Source organism: Drosophila tropicalis, unplaced genomic scaffold, assembly GCF_018151085.1.
Source record: "Drosophila tropicalis isolate 14030-0801.00 unplaced genomic scaffold, ASM1815108v1 contig_9, whole genome shotgun sequence".
In the NCBI taxonomy this organism is placed as follows: Eukaryota; Metazoa; Arthropoda; class Insecta; order Diptera; family Drosophilidae; genus Drosophila; species Drosophila tropicalis.
Window position 1 is genome coordinate 309,098 of NW_027173398.1, and position 27,384 is coordinate 336,481.

Here is a 27,384-nt window from a genome sequence, read left to right on the forward strand (position 1 = left end):
ATAATTTTTTTAACATTCTACATATGTATATGTAAATATAAAAAAGTTGGATTTGCTAAAATGGTTATGTTTTTTATCACAGAAAATGTTCTAAAGGATTTTAAAAATCAATTGGAAGGAAACGATTAAACCACTCAAAGTCCAGCTAGGAAGCTCCTATTATCGATATAATGACTATCGATAAAAAAATGGAGGTCGATCTATGTATATCTATGGATGGACCATTTCATCAAATTATAGCATTTGTGTTGGCCAACGTGGGGGAGAGAGACAGGAGATAAACCAAAACAGTCAGTTACGGTCTACGCGCGTTCGTTTCCTTTCCCTTCTTGCTTATCGCACTTTCTTAAATTGTTGTCCTTATTGTTAAGTTTTAAAGAATAGTTTTTGTTGAGTTTTTTTTTTAATATTACGTTGTACTACTGCTGGCATGATTGGCAAATCATACATATTGGTAAGTAGTTTGAAAGAACACAACTAGCGGAGCCGAATGCAATTTAAGTACATGTGCGCATACAAATGTATGTACATATGTATGTACATATACATATGTATGTATGTATATGAAGGAAGTGTCTGGCTAAAGCGTTGAAGTCCAGTTCAGATCTTGTGTTTATAAAAAAAACCACAAAATAATTTCACAGTTTTATAAAAATCCAATTGGACTTTTACTTTTTTTCGAAAAATGTATGCATGTGTAAGTGTGTGTGTTGGTTTTCCCACCCTAAAAGAGAGTGCAGTTTCCTTTTAAACGCGGACCCAGCTCGACTTTAACTTCGATTTACGCTTCATTTTAATGCGCGCAGCTTCCTTGAGTCGGAGCTGGAATTTTCAACCCCTCTTGAAACATGTTTTTCGGTGGCTTGGTTAGGCTTAACACACACACACACACACACACACACACACACACACACACACACACATTCATATGATATCACTACAAAAGCGCTTTTTATATACGTATATATGTATGTACATACATACATACTGTATATACATATGTATGTACATATATATATTTTTTTTTGGTCTAAATGAACTGTTCCTTTTTTTGTACACACACACGTGAATCTAAACAAGGAAGATTCCACAGAGATCTGTGTCTTGAAATTTTCTTCTGCACATTCAAAAGGGTGAGAGGTTCTATGAATTTCATTCATATGAATTAATGTACATACATACATATGTAAAAGACAGAAGGATATGTATGTATATTTTTGATCTGCGAGTACAGCGAGTACTACAGAGTAATGCCGATATTTTGAAAGTCGTTAACACAGCAATATGTTTACTATTTAAGAAGAATTTTATTTGGGTTACCGTTGCACCCAAAAAAATAGACTATGTAGTTTAACAAAATTGTTAACTTTAATAGAAATTGAGATCTAAAGACCCATTGGCTGACCCTGATTAACACTTTAGGCCTGCGAAGTATCACCTAGCCAACTATGTACATGCACATGAAAATGGTTTAAGGAACTTTTTTGCTTTTTGGCACCATTTGGAATCAGTTAAAGGGTATTTCTAGTATGTAAAATACATACATATGTACTATGTATGTATGTCCATATGTACATTTGTAGATCTTTACATATGTATGTAGGAGGATTGTGGCGTATGACTTATGACTGCTCATGCTACTTACTAATAACTTTCAAAGTTGGATTTTTTTTAACAATTTCGAAAATTGCCGCTGTTTGCGACGGATCGTTTCGCTTATAAAGTAACATAATTGCTGAAAGTCGTTTGTAGGGAAGTATGTAAAATAGTGATCCGATCCGGCTGAATCCGAGATATACATACATATGTACAGCACTGAAGCTCAAACGGTCTATGTCTAGGAAGAGTTTGCGTTGATCCGGACGAAACGTTGAATATGCAAAAGGAAAATAGCCGACATTTCCGAGTAATGTAAAAAGAATAATAAATCGTTTCGTTCTCGAAAACAGACTAGAAAATAAAGGCAGAAGGCCCCAAAAAAATGTTAAGTGTCACAGCGAAACGGCTTATTGTCCGCAAAGTTTCGTAGATTTCGGCTTTTTTTACAAGGACAGAAGCTTCTGCGAGCAGTTTTTTTTAGTGATGAGTCGAAAGTTAAACATTTTCGGTTCAACCAAAAAGGATTTAGGAAGTGTCGGGAGAATGAAATTCACTGAAACTACGAAGATAAAGGGTTTTTTCCTAGATATAGTGAACAAAAATATTGTCCAAAGTGCCGATATTACCAGGATGAGGGCTTGCAAATCAAATTTAAAATTGTGCGCGATCTCAAAATGATTGGTAATTTGTGGCCATTATTAGACAATTATATTTGAGAGCGTGAAAATTAAACCAAAGGGCCGGGGCTAACTTCGACCGCGTCAAAGTTTGTATACCCTTGCAACTTTTTTTGGTAACTCTTCCTTACCTATTAGCCATCAATGTGGAAGAACGTTTTATCTAAAGAGGCTTGTGTTTGCGAAAGAATGGCCTACAATCATAGGAAATAACGAAGATATTGATCATAGTCACTGTTTTCCACCGATCGTTCCTATGGGAGCTATATGATATAGTCACCTGATTTTTATCAAATTCGGCACAGTCATTAACAGATGTATTAAATTAAGGCATGTTTAATTTGAAAGCAATCGCGTTAAAAGTAACGAAGTTATTTACAAAAGTCACTGTTTTCGACCGATCGTTCCTATGGGAGCTATATGATATAGTCATCCGATCTTAATCAAATTTGGCACAGTAGTTTATAGGCGTAATAATCTCTCTAATATTCACGATAAAAGCACAGAAAATAACGAAGTTATTGAGAAAAGTCACTGTTCGTGACTTTGGGGTTTGTATAGGAGCTATATGATATAGTGGTCCGATCCGGCTGATTCCGAGATATACAACTCCTGCAGTATATACAAGCCTACGTGCAAAATTTCAGCTCTGTAGCTCTTACGGTCTAGGAGGAGTTTGCGTTGATCCAGACGGACGGACGAACATGGCTATTTGAACTCGTTTCGTCGTGCTGATCAAGAATATATATACTTTGTATGGTCGGGATGCTTCGTTCTATGCGTTGCACACTTCTGACCAAAATTAATATACCCTTTTTGCAAGGGTATAAAAATTACCTTAAAACTGCATTAATAGGGCAAAATCAGATCCGAAACTACAAAAAAAAAACCTGGTAGCATTGGTCCCAGACCGGAGAAATGCATTTTAACATTAAATGGGAGCACACACAAATCATTCATGTTTTCAAATAAACACTTAACAAATAGAATATTCTTCAAAATAAGTTCAGTGGAAGGAGGAAGATTCCACAGAGATCTGTGTCTTGAAATTTTCTTCTGCACATTCAAAAGGGTGAGAGGTTCTATGAATTTCATTCATATGAATTAATGTACATACATGCATATGTAAAAGACAGAAGGATATGTATGTATATTTTTGATCTGCGAGTACAGCGAGTACTACAGAGTAATGCCGAGTAAGCTTGTATGTACAGCTAAAGAATTGTTACATATCTATTTATAGTTTTTTTACTTGCTTCTTAAATTTAAACGAATTAAAATTAAGATTCGTGAGTCCTTAAACATAAGCACATAATTCTACCTCAATGTTTTGCTTACTTATGTATATCGACATTGGGAAAAATTATGCTGATTTGAAATTTGAAATATAAGGTGGGTCGAATAGAATGTGTGTTAATAAGTAAGTTTTCATCCATGCCAATTACTTTTTCCGCTATTATCTGAAAGTACCATAGTCCGTTTCGACAAATGAAAGAATTGTTTTAAATATTTTACACCAAATCTACATACAGTTTGGCAAGAAATTGTTTACACATCGGAAAAACATTTTAATTTTTCAATGACTATCCAAATTTTTTATATAAAAGTAGGTAAATTAATGTATAAACTTATTAGTAAGTAATAAAAAAATCAATTACGTATGTTTCTATTAACAAAAAATCAAATGATCAAAAAGAAAAAAAAAAAATCAGATATTACTGCTTACATTTTTTGGGTCTATTCCTCGATTTGACCAAGTATCAAAATTATTGGTATTCGATCAGTTTTGTTCTTTGGACAGCTTGGCGGTTCGCTTCTTCAGATAAGCCCACAAGTTCTGTGAGCTGAGTCTTTGTCGGTTTTTTTCTGGCGCATTTTAATGGTAAGTAACGAATTCAGGCCCGGCAGTCCAAACGGGACACTTTTTCGAAAATTTAAAGTATTGACAATACACCTTTGAAAAGTTGTAGGTCTAGTAAAACTAAGATAAACCGTATACCTACATACCTCTAGTCACCTGAACGAGCACATTCGAAACGCAAAAGGAAATATGCAGTTATACACTTTCGAAACTCGGTCTCACCCTTACTTGTGTTGACAAATCGAGTAAACCGAGCATAGATTACAAATACAAACAAAAAGCACATACCAAAATTCAATAAAGCAAATGCGAGCAAAATGAGAAGCAAAGACCGAAAACCAAACCAAGTACAGTGAAAGCTCCCTTGGACACCAACAGTGTTAGTATTTTTGTCCACCCAAGTAAGATTTCCGCCACAGATAGATGTGAAAGAAATTACGAATTTTTTTTGACTACTGATGTTTTCTAACAAAATTTAGATGTAGACAAAATTATTATTTATTTTAAATTCTTTTTTTTATTATTAATATACACACATATTTTTATTTTTTTGTAACGTTGTTTTGTCCAATTTTGTGTTTTAAAAAGTTGGCCAATTGTAGACTGCTTAGAGTTCTCTTGCTTATGCTTAAGATGTTAGTGATCTTTTGCGACTTTGACCTCTCTATCTGTTGCAATGCCTCACCGTACGATATCATTGAGTCAATTGCCCGTACAATAATCTCATCATCTGAATCGCTTTAATCAACTTCACTTTGTTCAGTTATATTAATTTCATTATTGTTGTCTTCTGTAGTCAAGGAGCTGTCTACATTAAAAAATATCCAATATTGTCTTTCCCAAAATTTGAAATAAAAGTACATATGTGAATAGTGGTAGGTCATCCTCAGCACAAAAATCCTCAGCAGCTATAGACTCTAAAAATCCGGCATTGCGATAGCAGTTTATAATTGTTGTTGTTCAACTTTGTTCCATAAGGATTTGATAATGCATAAAGCGTCAAGAACGCTGACTGTTTTTGACAACTCTCTCGCAATTATGTGCTTTAATACTAAATGTCTTTACTGCAAAAATAACAACGGCGCCAACCGCATCGAAATCGTTGTTCAATTTGCAGCTTCGCGACAAATCGTTATTCGTTTTACTTGGAGCCGATAAAAATTTTGTAAATTTTTGGTATAACGAATAGTGAAGCAAATACCTGACACCTATCTCCCGACTAATACGGTAGATAGGTTCCTGGAAAAAACCGTGTAAAGCGGAAAAAAAATATTTTGCATGGGAAAACCGTGCTAAGTTAAAATGTTGGAAAATGAAAATATTTATAATTTAAGTAAAGAGTTTTTAATCAAAAAAATTAAATAATTCTTCTTGAAAAAGTCAGTCATCAGCGACTCTGCGCTGCTGATAATCCATTCAAAAGCTAAAGCGCCATATTGGGATCATTGTAAAATAATTTCGGAATTTTCCTCCCAGTTTTAATCCTTCTGTAATGCCACTAGCTCTAAGCTCCATTTTTTCATCAGAGATTTCCTCAGTATAACTTTAATGAAAATATCAACGAAGTTAAATTCGGCTATGCCGAAGTTTATATACCCTTGCAGTCCTTGACAATAATAATTTTACATGTCCAAAAAAAGTTTATCAGTATACAAACAAAACAATTTTACTTTTCATACTACAGTGCTTAACACAATGATAAGACACATTAAAAATTTGTTTTGTTTTTCTTGCTAAACAGTTATTTTTAAGAATTTAGCGAAAAACAATATACCGAATGGAAGATCAAAGCAACAGCTTTGGAAAAGTACCGTTGGTTTTTATTCCCAGCATCTGCCTGCAATGTACCGTTACTTTTCCAGAAATATGTATGATATTCGCTTGCTTGCAAGCGTATCACAATTATAAGACACATTACAAAAAGTGAAGTGAAAGATATAGGATAGACTTTTTTTTGGTGTTTATTATTGATTTACCTCTAGAATTTTTATTTAAAAGAAAATGGTGCGATCTACACTGCTTTGTCCTGAAGAAAAGGGCTCTATTTTAGCATTTTCCAAGTCAGGTTGGACTATTGCCCGAATTTCCTGTGAAATTGGCCGTAGTCGAACCGCAATCGCCAATTTTTTAAAAAATCCGGAAAGTTACGGTAAAAGGCGGAGTACAGGTCGAATTCCGATTCTTGGTGACCGTGAGAAACGGTACATTCTTAATAAAGCAAGCAACTCGACAATATCATGTGCCCAACTTGCTTCGATTTCCGGCAAGAAAGTGTCGGCTATGACTGTTTGGCGCACTTTAAATAAATCAAAAAATATTGTACGAGGTGTGCTTAAGAAGATACCCCATTTGACTTCACGACACAAAGCCGCCAGAATCGATTTCGCGCTTAGAAACTTAGAGACAAACTGGGACTCGGTAAGAAACATGTTTTATCAAAGCTTACTTGTGAAGTACCGTTATTTTTTGTATAAAAGGTTATTTTTTCTGATGAGAAAAAATTTAATCTGGACGGACCGGATGGATATCGGATTCGATGAAAAAGCGTATTTTTGAAGTCGGAAGAGCGCAGGGAAATGCAATTAATTATTAATTTAAAAAATATTAAGGAAATTTCTACTTGTTTTTTATTTTTAAGCTTAAATTGAAATATGTCTTATAACTTTGATATGGTTGATAACCCTATTTTTTTTGTTTTTTAAAAAATATATATACATATGTATATATGAAAAATATTATTGAAAAATGACATTAATCTTATTCGCATTCTAATTTTGAATATATTTCTAAAAAAAAATTTTGGAAAACTAAAGTGTTTTAGAAAATATGTGTGAAAAACGACGTGTCTTATCATTATGATAAGCACTGTACATACAATTTGTTCTTTTTCTTCCCTCATTCCCTAGGCAAAGCAACGCACGCATACACATACAGTTCATGTAGCGTTGCGTCTGTGTGTGTATGCATGTGCTCTGTTGATTTCTGGAGCTATATGATATAGTGGTCCGATCCTGACAATTTTCATACTTTATCTCACCTGGGTAATAAAAAGATCAAAAAAAAATTTCACCGCGATAGCTCTTAAGATGGCTGAGCAAAACGCATAAGCACCGACGGACGGACGGACATGGCTATATCGACTCAGCTTCTCATGCTGATCAAGAATATATATACTTTATGGGGTCGGAAACGTCTCCTTCTGTGCGTTACAAACATCTGACCAATTTTATAATACCCTCTACAAGTGTATAAAGATTACAGAAGTGCCTAACTTACAATAAGGGTCTAAACAGTTAATTAAAAACTAATGTTTTTATTTGAATAATGAATGTACAAATTTACATAAGTCGTGTTGAAACTTATGAAAAGCTAAGCACATGGGAAATCCCCGTAAGTTTATTTAAAATTTTTGCCACGCCTCGTTCCGACCACATAAGTATGTATGTATGTATTTATGTATGTATGTGTATGTATATGTATCTCTAACAAGGGGAACTTCAGGTATGCGAATTACCAATTTGGATGAATTTCGGATATGTTGTACAATACCCCGTAATTTGAAGCTGTGTGAAATATTTCGGCGCACTATTCTATATTTTCCTGAAAAATCGCGTTTAAAGTTGTAGCTTTGGTGACTTATGTATAGGTAAAACGCCGAGTGGTTTTTAAGCAGCACGGCGGTGTAAGGGGTGCAGTTCCTGCCTAAAAGTAAAGAAATGCTGGTTCATCCCCCGCCCAGTTAGTTTTGGTTTTTCATTTTCGCTCGACAACATATTTACACACTCCGCTCACCCACTCAAAAAGAAACCGCATCAAAGTTTGTGTACTTTTTCAAGTTTTCTGTTACTCTTACATTTGACAAATTTACGAATATATTGACAAAAGTCACTATTTTCCAACGATCGTTCATATGGGAGCTATATGATATAGTCATCCGATCTTAATTAAATTTTGCACAGTCGTTTAAAGGTGTTACTAACTCACCAACAAATTTTACAATAGCTCAGAAAATAACAAAGTTATTAAGAACAGTCACTGTTTGTGACTTTGCCGTTTGTATCGGAGCTACATATATTATATAGTGGTTCGATCCGGCAGATTTGTTAGAAGCACGCTAATCTGTATGAATGAACCCGAACTAACTTAGGGTTTCGTCCCTCTAACGGGGGAGGGGAAAAATGGGTCGCAAACTTGGGAGTGAGGGACGAACGGGTAAGGAAATAGGAGTTGTTTTTGTTGAGCAAGCAATCCGATATTTTCAGTCCGATTTTAATTTGGTGAAATTTGGTGTGCTGGTAGAAATTAATAACACTAATTTGTGAGCCAATTTTGATTGCAATTGTCGCAAAAAGGCAAATGTCGCAAAAATTATTGTAGTATCGAACAACCTATATCTGCTTGCGTATTTTACCATATTTATACCAAATTTAGTGGCTTTAGCTTTATTAGTCTCCTAGAACGGAAGGGAACAAATAAACTTGACACCATATTTTGTGGCTCTAAAGCGAGGATGGGCACGTAGTGGCTCTTTTGGCTCCCTTGGCTCTTTACCGGCAGAGGCTGAGCAGAGAAAAAGGTAATTTTTTGGTCTCGACGCACACAAAAATTTGTGTGTCTCGAGTTTTATGACGGGTCATAAACGACATTTTTGGGTCGAGCAAGCGATCGTCGTCGAACTTTTAGACAGAGGGACGGCCAAAAAACGAAATTTTGCGAGGAGGTGGGAAAGGGGACGCGATTTCCTCTCCTCTCTTGTTGTATAAAAGTCACTGGTTTCGGCTGATCGTTCCTACTGGGTTTACATGAAATAGTCACCCCATCTTGATGAAATATGACAAAGTCATTAAAAGGTTAATCAAACTGACAAATATTTTATGACAATAGCTTAGAAAATATGTAAGTTAAAAAGATCACTATGCTACATGATATCGTAGTACGATCCGGCCTTATTCAGAACATAAAACCCGTGCCACATATGGAAGCTCCCGTGCAAAATTTCAACTGGATAGCTCTTCCAGTCTAGGAGCAGATCAGATCAGATCAGACAGATATAAATGGCTGTATAAAATCAACTTGACGTGCTGATCACATGTTTGTATATACTTTATATGGAATATTCATCCTACTTCTCGAGTCTATATTCGTTTTTTTTTTTATCTCAAATAAGCTAAGAGAAAATCAGTTTTTTCATAATTTTTGTCAAAATGGTATGTACTAGTCAAAAGTGTGCAATGCAGAAAGCAGTGAAGTAGTCACCACTTACTAAATCTTTTTTCTTTAATAGCGTCAGCGAAGGGGCCAAAAATTTGAAATAAACTTAATCAGCTAACGTACTACACCATATTTGATCGCTCTAGCTATAGTCTGCGGAATGCCCATACGGATGGTCGGACAAACAGGTGGAACTTTGGTGTTGGTGCTGATCAGGAAAATTAATACATATTTATCGGAACACACATATGTATATGTCTGTATTTGCCCGTTACGTCAATTTTGGCAGCTTTAAAATACCATTTCGTCCTATGAGTGGACGGTATAAAGAGCACTTAAATCTCAAATTGTATGAGCTACGAGGAGTAGCATCATTATTTACGATTTAAAACACTGGTTGAATTCTGGTCTAATAATTTAGTGAAGTATTCTGAAACATTCCTTGCTTAACTCATCCAACTTACATGATCAAGACTAAACCAAAAAACTCACCCCATGCTATGTAGTCAAAGCTAACTTCGTTTATTTTTAACTCATCTAATAATAAATTGAATATTTGGGCCCAGCTCTAATGTTGAACAAAGAAAGTTCAATTACCTTTTTAAATGGGATTATAGTATAGGCAAAGAGCAACATGATGGAAGCCCCCTATATCAACATGCGCACAAATGGTTGGAGTAGCGCTCTGATCCCGGTTCCCTCGTTTGGTGCTGCGGATGCTAATGTTGTGTAAGCTGAGTGGAAAAAAGGAAGTGGATGGGGAGGGGCATATGCTAGCTGGGCGCTGCTGCCAAAAATAAATTTGAACTCAAATCGTGGCACAGGCCGACAACTAGGCAATGAAAACCGATTCGATTGCCAAGAAAAACCAACGCGGTGAATTGTGGTGTATATAGAAAGATGCTTATATACATGTACATATACTTATATGAGAACGGGAAGGTATCTACATATTCGAGGCGCGCTCAAGTGCGCAGCAGAGAAAATGCATTTTCTGCTCGTTTGCTGTTTTATCTCTCCCACACTGTGACCCTCATCCCCCCTGTTCCTATAAAGTATACTTTGTGACTTATGTTTACAAATATATATCGCATCCTCAAAACGTATTCTGTATACATATATGTATACTCTTTTGAAGCGTGCGTGGCGACCTTATTAGTTTTTGAGTTTCAAAATATACATACATGCATCATGCATCATATTTCATCATGATCAGAAAGCTTAAACTATGACCTTTGTATAAATATTAATGTGCATTTATGTACACATATTAGTATATAGTATACTAGCCCACATTTTCATTCCAGTCCTAAAAACCCAACCCATTTTGTGTATGTTGTCCATACACCACACTCTCTCTTTCTCTCTCTGTATCTTCTTCTCTTTTAATCTCCGTGGGCTTGCTATTTTTAAAGTCGAAAATACTCGTATAAATTGAAATAAAATTTTCAGTTGCCAAGAACAGACGCTCGTTTATGGCTAGAGATCGAGAGAGTTATCTCAAAACTACCTAGATCATTGTTTAGTGCAAGTTTTGAACATGATCATATACATACAAATGTAAAATTAGTTTTGATGTCCATATACATATGTACATACACATGTACTTATGTTTAATAATGCTCATTCTACTGTTGTTATTTTGCACAAATAGGGTGAAGTGGTAAGCAAAGTCCCCAAACTGCATTTAACAGGCAGAAGGGAGCAATTTTGACCCCATTAGTTTATTTTTGATCAGCATCAATATGCGAATGAATGTAAATATGTACACAGGAGAAGTTTAATTATTCTGCTCCTGAAATTTAACCAAATATGTTTCTCTAAAGGATCATAAAGATAAAATTTGATCAGTATACTTGGTTTGGTAACCACGCAGATTCAAAGTTCACAAATGCCTAGAAAATAATAAAGTTAATGAGATGAAGGGTGTATGATTTGGTAGTCTAATGCTACTGAATCTAAGATATTCAGTGCCTGTGTGAACAAGAATATATATACTTTTTATGGTTGGAGATGCTTTCTTCTATAAGTTGCACACTTTTAGCCAAATTGAACATAATAATAAAAATATCAAAGAAGCTAACATCAACTATGCCGAAGATTATATACCCTTGCAGTCCTTGTCAATGTGTTAATTATTGTGTGTTAATTATTTTTGTGTTCCAAAGCCTACAAGCTCTCACTCTATAACCTTTCATTTTCGCCATACCCGCCCTCCCCCATCACCTTTGCAAGCCCATTGTATGTTCAAATACAGGGATCACGTATACACATGTAATTTATGTAGCGTTGCGTCTACATGTGTGTGTGTGTGTGCGCGCTGCTGATTTCGAGCATTGACTTATTGTTAGAAAGCTGCTGGCAGCGTTGTGGACATCGTTTGAACAGAGCCGATCTATAATGACAATAACTTGTGTTCTAATTATCCGATCTGATTAAAAATTTGGGATGTGATATCTAATTAGTAAATATACTTCCACTCCTTTGCCGATTCTTCGTAAAGCACTTACTGATATAGAGGATTTGATAAAAAGGCTAAATACCAAGATTCATCCTAATAGCTTTTTAATTGGCGGAGTAACGCATACGCACAGATTGACAGACGGACATGGCTACATCGACTCAGCTTCTCATGCTGGTCAAGAATTTATATATACTTTATTGGTTCGAAAACGTCTCCATCTGACCCATTTTACATGGGAAAAAATCAAGATTTGCTACATACAAACATATGTACATATGTAGATAATTATACAAACTGACTTATTACTTTGGCCAGCCATTGTTGTTTTTGACATTTTGTTTAAAGTCAAAGTTGCTTAAGGATTCATTCTAATATCATGGACTTGTTTGTGTCGGCGGTTGAGAATATTTGTATAGTTCGAATAAAAAAGGATTCTCATGTCAACATACCAATGAAATTAATTTCATTACCACTCTAAATAAAAGCCTTTAAAATTTATAGTAGTTGTTGGTAGCGGAGTCCGAGAGACTAAAGTCAGATTTGTTGAAAATGTTTTCATTATAAATTGTTCATAATGTATTAGAAAGTACATACATACATAGCATCAACTGGCCCTAACAGAGATAAAAAGAAAAACCAATTTATGACTTTGACCATGTAGTGACCATTTTTAAAGTATGCCCCGAAATTGGCCTTACTCTTGATACATTATTCCAGCCTTGTCCTTTTATCTGCCTGCATCAACAATAGATAATAATAATGGCGCAGTCAAGATTGGTGAACTAATCGAATACTAAAGGAAATGGTGGTTTAAAGCAAAGGGTTAAATCTTACAATATGTCTAAATAGTTTGTAAAACATTTAGATTGTCCACGAGATCAGTTATAATGGAATGTATGTTCAGGATTATCATCAGTGAAAAGAAAAGCTTTCTATGATATTTGTTATGTTATACATAACTATGTACATATGTGCTTAAATTTTAGCTCGGGTTAAATTTTCCTGTGATTTCTTGTGTTTTTTTTTTTTGTATGTTGTTGTTAAATACAAATGGAATGTGAACCAAGTGTTTTTCTCGCTTTTGCGCTGTTTAAAAATATTTTTTGTTTTTGTGGTCCGCTATGAAGCTGCGCTCTCTCTTTCTTTTTCACTTTCCTGACTGGCAACACAGACGCACAAGTCTACACACACAAAGACACTTTTGGTTGGAAAATTGCCAACCCCTCATGGGGCTTTTTGTTTTTGGGCATGATCAGCTCGACCCCAATAGGCGCAACAGAGATTGGTTGTAGATAGAAAGACGGGTGTAAGGGGGATCCACACTCAAACGTGCACCTTCAGCCAACGCTCGACATGTTCACTGAGAACGCTCAACGCGCCCACGATATATACAACAGGCTGCGTTGGCTGCTCGGCCGCTCGTGACTCTCGGGCCCGGGCCCGGGCCAACAACTCGAAGTTTATATGTTGTTGTTGGCTGTTTGGCTGTGTCTCTGTGTCTGTGTTTCTGAATTCAGTTTTCAGTATTCGTTTGGACTGCGACTGCGACTATTTGTGGCGGATCGAGAAGATTTTGACTACAATCCACTACTGCAAATCAGTGAGAAAGAGAGTACACAGAAAGAAACAACCGAAGAAAGATAGAGTGCGTGAGAGAGGCATTTGTATTTTCAGGAGACGCGGGATTTTTCCCAATATTTTCATTCTTGATGTATCATTATGATTACATTCATGACTATGACCGTTTTCAATGTCTTTGTTATAATATTTGTAAAGTCATTAATAAAGCTTGACTTCCTGCTAGTTTAAGAGACTAAGTGTTTTCATATATATTCGTACACATATACTCAATTTATGCATTGAAATGTATACAGATATACATACATATAAAATTATAGAGATATACATTTGTATGTATGTATGTGTATGTGTATGTAGATATATATGTATACATATATCTTATCAGACCTTTCTAGGTATTGGCTAAATTGACTCACAATGCGTATTGAAGCCACAAGCCCACCTTAATGCGATAAGATATAGCTTTAGTGAGATTAGATATTAAGTATTAATACACATACTACAGTCTAAGCATGAGTTCTAACAAAAGCGAAACCAAGTTCTTTACACACTCAATTTTGATTCTATATCTATTCAGTTTAAATTTGGCTGATGTTTACTTTTCGTTTTATTTCATTTTAATTTTGTTCGTCGTGATTTCTCATGTCACAATTTCGTTTCTATGTATTTTTAATTTTAGTCCAAGGTTTGAAACAACAATAACAGCAGCAACGAAAAAGAACTGCTACAGAGAAAGAGAACGCAAACAGTGAGAGAAAAGTAGACCGAGCTGTGCTCGAAAAAAAATACTTATACGCCGCGTAAACGCACAATGTTTGGTAATCTTGTATGAATCCATCAATTGGTCAGGGTAATCAAAACAAGACTGCAGATTCGGACAAACCCAAACCCGACAACGTCAGTTTTTCCGGTAATTGTAGCCGCAGTGGATTGTTTATTTAAACTGAAGCCGGTTAAAGAGCAGGTGAGTCTTCAAAATGTTAAAGCAAACTTCAATAAACTCATCCAAGTGAGTATATGTAGGTACATATGTACATATATTTTTAGTTTAAGTACCTAAGCGAAGCAGATTAAATAACTTTAATGTATTAAAACGTAAAGAGAGAGAGTTTTCGTCAATTTTCTCAATCATATATTAATTGATCATACTTTCTTTTTTTAGTAGTGGGAAATATGTTTATACATACAAACTAGGTTGTAATATAAAGAAAGTATACTTAAAGCCCTATCAAACAAGCCACGTCCATCTGCATATTGTGATCCTGGTGACTCATGTGTATGTATGACCACATTAAAACTGTTAACATTATTTTAAAATCACAAAAAATGGGCTGATCTTTGGTAGAAATTTCACTTTTTAGATAAATTGCTCTTTTTTTTTGGCTTTGACAATAAAGCAGTAACAGAAAAACTTGTAAGGATACACAAATTTTGGGTAAGGGCAAGGTCTTTTTTCTGTTTCGGTATTGACAATCCCGAGGTCGTACTACATGAAGAAATGTTATGATGTTTACTTTAAGCCGAACTTAGAGGGACGTGTACATCTAAAATACGGAAAACAGTAATTATACCATGTATTTCTGTCCGTCCGTGCGTGTGAACACTTAGATATCAAAGACTATAACAGCTCGAGCCAAAAAATCTGGTATGTGGACTCATATATGTATTACGTAAAGTGATAACGTTTTTAAACATTTTTGACACGCCCCGTCTATCGTTGGTTTTCTTAGAGTCTATAGCATCTAAGGTCACCATAAATTTGATATTAATATCCAGCAACAAATCCATTTTGATCAGAGTCGTACTAAAAATAGCCAAGTTATGCATATAAACGTTTTTCCATAAGGCCGGATTTGGCCGTTGGCTGGTGGGGACGCTAGATGGTTGTAAAAAGCATGTGAACAGAATTTTTTAATTATACATAGACTTGGCCCTCGCTTAACACGGGGGTTACGTTCCTAGAAATCCTCGTGTTAAGCGAAATCGTGTTAAGCGAAATATGGATTCAGTACAAAATAAGGGGTTACGTTCTCAAAATTCAAAATCGGCAGAAAAAAAAATTTTTATTATTCAAGTTTGGTCTGTTTATATTATAGTTTCATACATTTGTTCAAAATTAACCAAAAGTTATTAAGTATATGCCTTTAATAAATGGATAACATTCATATTTTCCAAATTAAAAGTTAGTATTAAATAAAAAAGGTGCTTCATATAATTAATTAACATTTTAAACTTTATAGAAACTTAAAAATGTTAAAAAGTAAGGAGATCATATGTTTCGATTCATATAAAATTTGAAATGCATTTGGTGGCATTTATAGTTTAAGTCAGTTTGTTTCAACATGTTTTCTTTTTTGGTGGCTCCTTATCAAAAAACATCAGTCATTTTCGATAGTTTGGTGGCTTTTAAAGCTTCTTTATAGCACTCCTTATAAGGCAAAAGTATTTTTTCGTGTAAGAACGAGGTTTTTAGCGTGTTAAAACGGGGATGGTAGCAAATTTGTAACCGTGTAAGACTGAGTTCGTGCTAAAAGAGTCCGTGTTAAGCGAGGGCCAAGTGTAAATGCATTTGTTGTTATAAATTGAAAATATATTTGTTTTACTGGTGCATGGTTTACCTAAGTCGGCGTGACAGCCGTCGTAAGTAAGTCTACTTACTTCATTTTATTTATGACTGAAAATAGCCAAGTTTTACATTTACACATTTTTCACCATGTAAACCACAAGGGCAGAGTTGGTAGTTATTAAGCCATGCCCGTTGCCTGGTGGCGCCCCAAAGTGTCTTTGTAAGAGCGAGTGAGATGCCATATGCTTATTATGCGGCATCTAAAAAGAATTGTCCAGAAACTCAAAATATGTATTTCTTCGATGGGTGCGTGGTATACCGAACGACTGATTAAATTGGTTCAAAACAAGGACGACTGCGATACAGCTAGTGGGGAAGAAGCCACTCCATTGGTCAACACAAATCCGGCCAACTAACTGATATAAAAACCAGAGGGCCAGGGCTAACTTCGACCGCGTCAAAGTTTGTATACCCTTGCAACTTTTTTGGTAACTCTATCCTTACCTATTAGCCATCAATGTGGAAGAACGTTTTATCTAAAAAGGCTTAAGCTTGAGAAAGAAAGGCCTACAATCATAGGAAATAACGAAGATATTGATCAAAGTCACTTTTTTCCACCGATCGTTCCTATGGGAGCTATATGATATAGTCACCCGATCTTTATCAAATTCGGCACAGTCTTTAACATATATATTAAATTAAGAAATGTTTAATTTAAAAGCAATCGCGTTAAAAGTAACGAAGTTATTTTCAAAAGTCACTGTTTTCGACCAATCGTTCCTATGGGAGCTATATGATATAGCCACCTGATCTTGATCAAATTTGGCATAGTCGCTTATAGGCGTAGTAAACTCTCTAATATTAAGTTTCACGACAATAGCTCAGAAAATAACGAAGTTATTGAGAAAGTCACTGTTCGTGACTTGGCCGTTTGTATGGGAGCTATATGATATAGTCACCCGATCTTGATCAAATTTGGCATAGTCGCTTATAGGCGTAGTAAACTCTCTAATATTAAGTTTCACGATAATAGCATAGAAAATAACGAAGTTATTGAGAAAAGTCACTGTTCGTGACTTTGGGGTTTGTATGGGAGCTATATGATATAGTGGTCCGATCCGGCTGAATCCGAGATATACAACGCCTGCAGTATATACAAGCCTACGTGCAAAATTTCAGCTCTGTAGCTCTTACGGTCTAGGAGGAGTTTGCGTTGATCCAGACGGACGGACGGACGGACATGGCTAGTTGAACTCGTCTCGTCGTGCTGATCAAGAATATATATACTTTGTATGGTCGGAGATGCTTCGTTCTATGCGTTGCACACTTCTGACCAAAATTAATATACCCTTTTTGCAAGGGTATACAAAAAAAACATAATTTGCATTTTCTAAACGGGATATGCTGTTCGTTAAACTCGTTAGAGATTAATTCAGACTCCAAACCGCTAGGTGCTAATACATCTTTATATATCTTGAACGATGTTTTCCTCGGAAAGTTTCCCACAAATCTTTTTTTGACGTCGGTAGCTGATTTTTTGGAGCTCTTGCCCAAGCCAATACAGTAATGTCCCTTTTGGTTGCAATAGCATTTGGGAGCAAACTGCTGATAGTAATAAATACATACAAATCTAAATATTTTGGCATTATTTTGCTGTATTTTTTGCGAAAAGTCGCAATATCAATAGCGGAGTTATTGGTAAAAGTCACTGTTTTCGACAGATCGTTCCTATCGAAGTTGTTTTGGATTGAGATATTTTTTTTTAACATTAACAAAACAACACCATATCGAAATCATGAGATCAAAGAACGACAACATTTTTTGGGGCGCATGTGGGTTTTGTTGCTGAGCTTTATCTGACATATGTATGCATAGGTGTGTACATGTGTACCTATGTTTGTATGTATCTAAATAGCGTGTGAGAGCGACAAACGGATCGCTTTATCAAAGATCCAACAAAAATAGTTTTAACTTTAATCTTTGATACAGTATCCAAGCGGTGCTCTGAAATGTACTCTCTTACCCCGATTCTAACCAACGACATTCCTATAATATTATAGGGCTAATTTTTTTTCCGTTTTTGGTTTTCGTTTAAATACCTTTATTTTGTTTTGCTATCAGTGGCTTATCAGTAAATAATTTCATCTGTTGCATTCGTTGGATTCAGGTTGAACATGGGGGGGTTGTGGGCAAGTGCAACTTTATCTGTAGTTGTGTGTGTGTGTGTTTTTTTTTTTTTGTATAGTGGGTAAAGCATTGGAAGTCGTAAGGTGTGTGACTTTTTGTGTATATGTGTAAGTGGGAGGTAGAAATACGTTTATATCTTTTGTGAGCCACGAATATATAAGAAAGCGAGAGAGAGTCTAAGTTGTGCCTCTGTGTAGTTAACTTCGCTCAGCAGAAAGCCGCTCGCTACCTTAGGATTTTATAGATAACCACAACACAACCTCCTCTTCAACCCTGAGAACTAGGCATAGATAGACTTTATAGTAGTATTCTTTATATGTACATACATATGTATTGTATGTACATTTATGTGAAACTAAACGATTCAGTTTTGGGTTTTCTTTTTCTAATCTTATCTTAAAACTTGAGTCGACATCGGCGAACCATACTGACACAGACTCTGCGCATTTGTATGGACATATACGACACACACGTACACATTAAGATATCGATACAGTCTGGAATATGTACATACATACGTATGTATGTATGTATGTAAGTATGTCATTTACTTATATGTTTACGTAAGATTTATATATGTATGTTCATATATAAACATTCATATGTACATACGATTATTTATAGAACGACTTTTTTTTTTGCTCGTTTCATTAAAAAAACTTTAATTTAATTGTCTTAAGCATATCTTTAAAAAAAAACCTTTACCAAAAACCCCTGAAAAATAAAGTATGTAAAATAAAAAGATTCCAATCGAGGATTGAGAATTATTTGCCCCATAATGTATCGAATGAGTTGGGGTTTAAACTGAATGGTAACTGGACCGAATTGATTGAATAGAATCAATCGAAATTAATGAGAAGATTGAGTATGCTAGCGTTTAATAAAAGTAACAAAACGATAACGCAGGATCTCTAACCGGTAAAATGTGTAAAAAACAAACAATTTAAAATTTTTCATTCTTATTCTTGGACACTCGTTAATGTATGTACATATGTACATACATATGTACCTATCAAACAAAACAGGGCTCCTTTTTGAAATTCAGTGAACCGATTGGTGATCTTTATGTTAATAAGGTGGGACAGTGGCTCTTTAAAATGGTAAAATAGTTTGATCGAATTCACCACGGCGTATTAAATATAGCGACTTATTTATATCTAAACATAATTGGATTTTGATGAAATTAGGTATATCGCTTTTCATAGTCTTCTTTATCATGAATCTGAAGTTAGTTTTTTATATTTTAAAGATTTCATGATTAACACCTGTTATAAAAAATGCAAATTTTGCCATTTTCAAAAAAAGCTTCTCGACGTGTTTTCGTCGTTCGTATATCCGTATCCGTGGTTTGGGCAGTCAACTTTCAATCCCAGCTATAAGTATAAGCCCCTTTCTACTCGGTATATCCTGACAAGGCATTTTGGCCATTTTGGTTCTCCTCGCCGAGGAATTGTGTCGGATGGGCATTACTTAAATTTTATACTGCAATTCAAGAGATACATTCCTCTTTCCATTGAATTAGGCGACTTATACTCCTTATCAATTCGTAGTTATGCTTTGCACAAAAAAGACAACACCAGCTACCAATTATTTTCTGATAGATATAAGAAGGTGGATGTAATCGAAATGGAGCGAAATATCAATACTTAGTTTCTGAGATATTTTCAGACAATGTATTTTAAACGTCTACTCACTTGAAAATGTATCTAAAATTGTACACACTCTGGCTTACAATAACAGATTGCTTTCAATGTATTTATTAACGTATGAACATATGCATATGTTATATATGTAGTTGTGTATACGCGTATTAATAGCTTAACACATATGTACATATGTATGTATGTACATGCATACAGCAAATTTTAAGCCAAGCATTTTTTCTCTTTCGTTCAAGTTGTACAGAGTGTCTTCTACATATGAACGAACATATGTACATACATACATATCTTTATCTCAACCCTTACTTTGTCGACAGCTTAAGCCACAGCTGGAGTTGGTATTTGCTTTTCTGTTTTTTCTGGCATGGTGTGTGTGTGTGTGCAGGTTTATATTTATTAACTGCGCTCATTACCCTTTGTCCCCCCCCCATCTTTTTCCGCTTTTGGCCTGTAATGCGGCTTCGCTGTGGTCTCCTGTTTTGAATTTCTCTTTCGCTCTCAATATGGGGTACTCTCACGCTCACACATGCGCTGTGGCTATGCTGTTGTTATATGTCACGCTGTGGTTGTTGTTGTAAACTCGGTTTCAAACTTTAATTACGTCTCACACACACAAGCCAACAATGCGAGCAAGTAAACAAACAGACGAACTCATTCAATCCCCCAGCTGCCTAATATGGCCAGAGGGAGCAATGACGGGACGGGTGTCGGGGATACGTCGACGTTGGCAGTTTGCTGCCTGCGCGGTATTCCTATTTTTGTTTTGCCTTCGTTGTCGACGTTGTCGGCTTGTTGTTGTTGTTGCTTTTGCTGCTGTTGCTCTTGTACGCCAACGGTACTTTGAGCGTTAGCCCCCAATATTTGCTTGAATTCGATTTCAGTCGAGCTTTGTGCTTCATTGCTGCCGCTCGCGAAGTTTTGTCGTCTCGTCGTGTTCGTCGTTGTTTCCGTGTTCGTCCATTTACCACCCACTTTCTGTTCCACCACACACTCGTTTCGTACAGCCGGCTTTGGCTCGGCCTCAAAACGTGAGTACTTTATGTGCTCTAATATTAGTGTGCGTCACACTAATCTCATATTTAAGATTAGATACGTACATATGTACGTACATATGGACAATATGACCAATGAACAGTTGAAAAAAAAAAAAAATTTCCTGCCCGGCCTATTGTGTCTTTTTTGCACCATCTGTATCCTAGCTTCATTCTAAGCTAAGACAGCTTTTCTCGCAAGCTTTAAGCTTCTCATATTCCCCAAGCTGGAACTTAATTTAAAGAGATAGAGAGAGATTGAGAGTAAAAATTGTGAATTCTAAGCCATGACATAAGCATACAAAGTTACATTAAAAACGACACAGGATTTCGTGTGCAGAAAAGTGATGGCCAGGCTTTATCAGAAAAGCAAATGAGAGGTGGGCCAGCGCTTGTGCCTCGCTTGCTTATTTAGCTGCGTCGCCAGCTTATCACACATACATACATATGTTCATACACATATGGATCCATGTACACATGTACACATCTACCTATACACACATGCACCCACCTACATACACGTTCAAAAATACATACATAGGTATGTGTATGTACAATATGAGTGTATCGTTATCAATAAATGGAGAGTGATTTACGCTCACTTAACATGAGCATCCAAATACATGCATACTTTTGAATGCAATACGATATACATTTGTACATTCATATATGTTGATGAATGTTTGTACATATATGTATGTATTAAAAAATAAATTTAAAAAAAGGAGTTGAATGACTATGAGATTGAAAAACCATGTAGGCAACGGAACCCACCAAAATTTGATTGTCCGACTGCTTGTGGTACATAGTAAATATATAATACTCAGAATATATGTACCTATGTACATACAGTTGCGAGCAAAAAAATAGTAGCGCAAAACACTTGCCGATATTTATTACTATAACTTGCAAGATAATATTCCGATCTGTGTAAAACCTTTAAGTACCGTTATCAGCAATGTCTAACACTTGTCCATTACATTTTAACTTCACTTGAAGACTTAACTTTTTGCTACTTAATTTTTAAGCTTAATTGCCAAATTTAGAGCGAGCAAAATAATAGTAGTGAAGGATCTTTCTTTGCAGGAAACTAAAACTATTGCTAGAAGGTTGGTTTTTTTGCTCTATTTGATGTGTTAAATGTTCGCGGTAGAAGATTCATTTAAGTATTCCAATTCGCAGACTTAAATGGGCCGGGGTACGCATATGTCTCTTAAGAAGATTATTCAGATCAGAAACCTTATGGATAAGGCCAAAACTTACATAGAAGTCTGTCAAATTTTTAATTACTCCCTAACTGCTGTTCCAAATGCATTAAAATTTAAAAAAAATATCAGAAAGACGTGGCCGAAAGCTTAAAATCTCGCCCGAATTAGAAAAAAAAATAGTACGAGACTCAAGGCTTCGCTCGTTTGCATCTGCTGTGAAGATCCAGGAAGAGCCTAAAGTGCCGGCCAGTGTTTGGACAGTGCGGTGAGAGTTACCTCAAAATAACTTGAACCCTCGCAGCCCTCGGAAAAATCCGCTTCTCCCACAGAAGACCATAAACGAATGGATTGAATGCTCAAAATTTCACATAAAATGGCCTGTGGAGAAATGGCGCAACATACTGTGGTCAGATGAGTCCAAAATTGTGATGTTTGGACAGAGGGGATCTAGGCCGTATATTCGTCGACAAAAAAACATGGAGTACAGTCCACAGTACACCACAAAGACCATTTAAACATGGCAGATGAAGTGTGTTGGTGTCAGGCTGGTTTCCCTAATACGGTGTTGGTCCTATATGCTGCATAGAAGGCATAATGTGTACGTTAAAATTATTGAGAAAGTAAAGGTACTACATGACGAAGAGAAAATATCACTTTGTTGGGTATTTCAACAAGACAATAACCAGAAACACACAAGGAAAGTGGCAAAAGCTCGTATCGACAATGCTAGAGTAGATTTAATGAAGTGGCCCGCACAGTCGCCCGATCTGAGCCCGATTGAAAATTTGTAGTGCGACGTTAAGAAGGGAGTAGTTGCTGCAGAGCCAACTAATAAAAGAGGTCCTTAGACTGCTATAGAGCGTACATGAAAGGCCATAACACCAGAAAAGTGTTAGAAAATGATAGATTCAATGCCGCCTCGCTGCGCAGCCGCATTGGGGAACAATGGACATGCCACTAATTATTAATAGGTTGATATTAACCTGGTCTTTATTTTTAAACTATTTCCCTGGAATAAAACCCTATACTATGATATTTTGTGCTCTTTAAAATATGTGCTACTATTATTTTGCTCGCCTCAATTTGGAACTATTGACACCAAATCTTCATTATTTTCGAAATATTAAAATGGAGTGGTTTTTTTTGTTTATAATATAATTAATAACAGACCGAATAATAAATTTGCATACCAAGAAGTCTCAGTCTTGCCCCGATAACATAACTTTCTATGATATTTATAAAATGGGTGAAGCCACTACTATTTTTTTGCTCGCAGCTGTATATACATACTTATACTTGTACATTGTACAATTATTGGATATATCCAAGTACATATGTATGTACCTACATACATACATACATATATGTAATAGCCAATAATGTTGACTATAGGTGGGTAATTAAAGACACTAATATGGATTGCGCGGCTTAGTACAATATTTAGTATATAATTTGAATGTTTATGTGGCCTTGACCATTTAAGAGACGCCTCATCATAATGTTTATTGTTTAAAATTGTGTTTTCATTTCTGCCAATGCGAAAATTGCAGATTAGTAATTCCAAAACGATTTTCACTTTGTGCAGACAACCAATAAGTATAACTAACTTGTTGCAATTCATTGTAGCTATTTCGATAATTGGAAAAAGGATATCATCTGTAAACCTTGTGATACTGGGCAGGCGGTGAGCATTATAAAAATATTTGCCCTAAGGATAATTACTAAGAGACTAGCCGATATATAAGAAGAAAAAACACCTACAAAATCTGCCTCCTTTTTTGAAAACTCTGTTTTGAGGAACCTTTAAACTCAAAAAGCCGTGTCGATCTAGCCATGTCTGTCCGCCCGTATGAACACCTAGCTATTTAGGCTGTCTTGTGTAGGATGCAGAAATATTTAGGTTATCTCAAATTTTTCTCTCGAATCCCGTGATTCGTAAAAAAACATTTGGTTTCCACTCTTGGCACATTCAAACCTGTTGATTATATATATCAACGTACCAAATTTTATGATAACCGGAATCAAACTAGCCAAGTTTTGAGTATCAAGGTTTTCCACCTTTTGGGAGTTGGCCGTTGGTCAGTGGCGGCGCTAGAGTCCTCCAGTAGGACGATTTTGCGTTTGTTTACTTGCTGCGTGGTATACTGAAGAGGTTATGTACTTAATTTTTCAAAATCCAATAGTTTTAGTTAGCTTGTTTTTTGTTAGATTTAAACTCGATACCTGTCTCTAGAAGTTAATACATAGAGCTGATCATAAAATCAACCTAAATTGCACAATTAAAAAAAAATAAAAATATTAAAGCTAATTTAAACATTTTTTGTCGTCCAGCTTCAAGACGTCTTGCAAACGAATTAAAATGGAAAAGACTCCCCGTTATACGCAGCGGGAGCGTAACATGGTGCTGGGCTATGCGGCACAATATAAGGACGTGATCGAAAATAAACGAACAGATGCCGAATCAAATCGCAAAAAAGACGAAGTGTGGCTACAAATAGCAAAGGAGTTTAATTTACGTGTCTATCATCAGCGGAGCTCTAAGCAATTGCGTCAATTATACAAAAATATGAAGCTCTTACTCAAAAAGGATCTATGCGACAAAGGCAATCGTTCATTTATGGATGTGCTAAATACATTATCGCAACAAGAATCGGTGGCACAGTATATAGCCGATCAGATGTCTCCGGATGGTGCTGCAAGCCAGGCGGGGACAATGGGTATAAATGGTCCAAGCAATGCCGATGACTACGAGGACACAAAGGTTAGCAATTGTTTAGAACTCTATAAGTATAAATTCTTTAGCTAGAAAATCAGATTGTTAATAATTCATTGCCTTTTTTATACGTTTCTTCAGGTACCTTTATATGATGGCATGGACACGGACGTTATAATGATTAAATCGGAAACAATTAGCGATAATGAGCAAACAGTGAACGGTATGGATTGTTTGGATGATGATGACGATGATGATTGCTTAAGTCCCAAAGCCCCGGAAGTATGTCTGGAAGAAGAGGAGGATGAGGTGCTGTTTGCTACAGATTTGCGTCAATTACAGCAGCAGCAGCATGCAACTAATTCATCGTCATCATCATCATCCCTACCAGTTGGTGGAAATCATACAAATCAAGTGGAACCAATGCCACAAGCTGCCAGTTCGCCGGTCTTATCCACAAAAACTACAACCTCTTCTACTGGCAGCTATAGTATTTCAGCAAATCCCAATATTACCATACAGAATGTGGGCCAAATACGCGTAGGTTCGTTTGCTAATATTAGTAAAACCCTACAAAACGGTGTGTCAGCAAGCACAACTTCTGCAACAGCAGTATCATCGCCAACTACCGCATCGAACACAAACACTAATGCCAACAGCATTCTACCTCTCACCGCGGAACAGGTGCAGCAACATTTGTTATTGAATGGATTGGGATTATCGGCTGTAAATCCACCGCCATCTCATTCACTGCAGGCTGCAATCAATTCGGTCACTCGTAACACTTCAGCCACTTTACAATTACCTCGTCTTCAACGCGGCAATGGACATAACTCAACGAATCCAAGCAACGGAGCAAATGTTGCGACGACTGGATCGACCAACGGACTTCAATTATTAATCAATAATGGCCATCATCATCAGACTCGCGATAAAACGAATCCTCCATTGCCAAGTGGGGTGGCGATTGGAGCTGCTGGTAGTTTTAATGGCTACAATGGTCTTGCTGTGACTGTGCCCAGCTCCAGCAGTGGCAGCAGCAGTGCGAACAGTAGCGGTCTAAGCATAACAGGTGAAAACGTTGTCCCTGCTAATGGCTTGAGTGGTGCTGCTAATCCGCGCGCTCAGCATCAGGAGTACATAATGTCACTGGCCATTGAGGAACGTAAACGTAAAATTGATTTGCTTAATGCCCAAATTGAATACTGGCAAACATTGACTAAAAAATTGGACTCCCAGACGTCTGCAGGCCATTTGCCAAATCCCGCCTGTCTGTGTCATTTGCCAAGCAGTGTGGTGATGGGTAACACCGCAGCAGCAGGTGCGATGCAATCACAAACGAGCGGAAGCTAGTCCGAAACATTCAAGGGCGGCGATGAAAGAAAATTAGATGATCCCCGCTCACAAAGCTCAGAATCAGATATAGAGGAAGACGAAATATTAGAGGAGGAGGAAGAAGACGAAATTAACAGTACCACCAGTGACATACTATCAATAGTAGATATTGATGATGAAATTGTTGACCAAAGTGATGAAGAGGACGATCAAAAAATTACGGACTTAATATTAAACAAGGATGAGTCACGCGATGCCTTAGTCAATGCTGTGGGCGTGTTGGATGGTTTGCCACCATTACATTCGCCATCACCATCACAGTGCCCCCCGCTACGACCAAAGCGCTCCAAGCGCCAAATAGCCATATTGCCAGCGGAAGCTGCCTCAGCCTTGCTGGTGCACCTGCAGGCAGCAGGCCAGCTATCATAACCAAGTACCCCTAAAACCCCGAAATAACGGTTAACAGCTGTCGCCCTGTATAGTAATTAAGAATAGTCTAATATTTTTCTAGCATGTATGATTTTGACTTATACATACATATGTATATTATATATGGATATATATGTATGTATCTAAGTGTATTAACTTTTGTTCCCTTAACAATGGCCAACTCCAGCCAATCACAAAGCAAATATTGGTTAATCACGCATGATTATTATTTGTATTATTTATTTAATGTTTCTAAGTTTTGTGCCAAAGGAAATGATCCCCCTCCAAATAATTTTTTTATATGCCATCGAACTTGCCAAATGTTTTATTATCTTTAAAAGTTTATTAAGCCACTTGAATCGCTATTTATATTTTATTTAACTACGTTGTGAATTTATTTTAAACGCACCAAAGAAATAAGAAAAAATATTCAATTTTTTTTTTTATTTAATTTTTTTTTAGTATTTATGTTATTGATTATAAAAAAAACTGTACAAATGTGGTTCCTAATCTAGTCCGTAAAACAAAAAAAAAAAGGAAAAACTTGTTTTAACAAAATTGATCTTAAAAATGTGACTCAAAAAAAAAAAAAAAAAACAAAAACTCCAAAGAACTGTAGATCACAAACAACCTGTACTTAAATTTAAATATGGAAGTGTAACTAAAAACCATAATTAGGGAAATATATATACATATATATTTTTTTTATTAAAAAAAAAAGCTGTACAAAATAATTGAGAAATCGTATTAGTCGCTAGTCGCATAAACTGTATATTTTCATCAATTAGTTATTGCTATTTTTATTGTTCTTTTTTTTTTTGCAATAAACAAAGCCCTATGAATGATCTTGACCTCAAAGAA

The 27,384-nt window shown here is 36.0% G+C and overlaps 1 protein-coding gene across 4 annotated transcripts; it reads left to right on the forward strand.

Moving 5' to 3' along the window:
• Positions 1–262: 262 nt before the first annotated feature.
• On the forward strand, positions 263–27,384 carry LOC137586095 (uncharacterized). Of its 4 annotated transcripts, none has more exons than XM_068302103.1 (4): positions 264–454; positions 14,073–14,357; positions 24,378–24,807; positions 24,901–27,384. In XM_068302103.1, exons 3-4 carry the CDS (start codon positions 24,406–24,408, stop codon positions 26,110–26,112), a joined length of 1,614 nt encoding a protein of 537 aa, XP_068158204.1. In that variant the 5' UTR covers positions 264–454; positions 14,073–14,357; positions 24,378–24,405; the 3' UTR covers positions 26,113–27,384. The 4 variants fall into 4 exon arrangements, with proteins under 4 accessions (XP_068158205.1, XP_068158204.1, XP_068158203.1 ...); XM_068302102.1 differs by lacking the exon at positions 264–454 and adding an exon at positions 13,348–13,457; XM_068302104.1 differs by lacking the exon at positions 14,073–14,357 and having other exon boundaries at positions 263–454.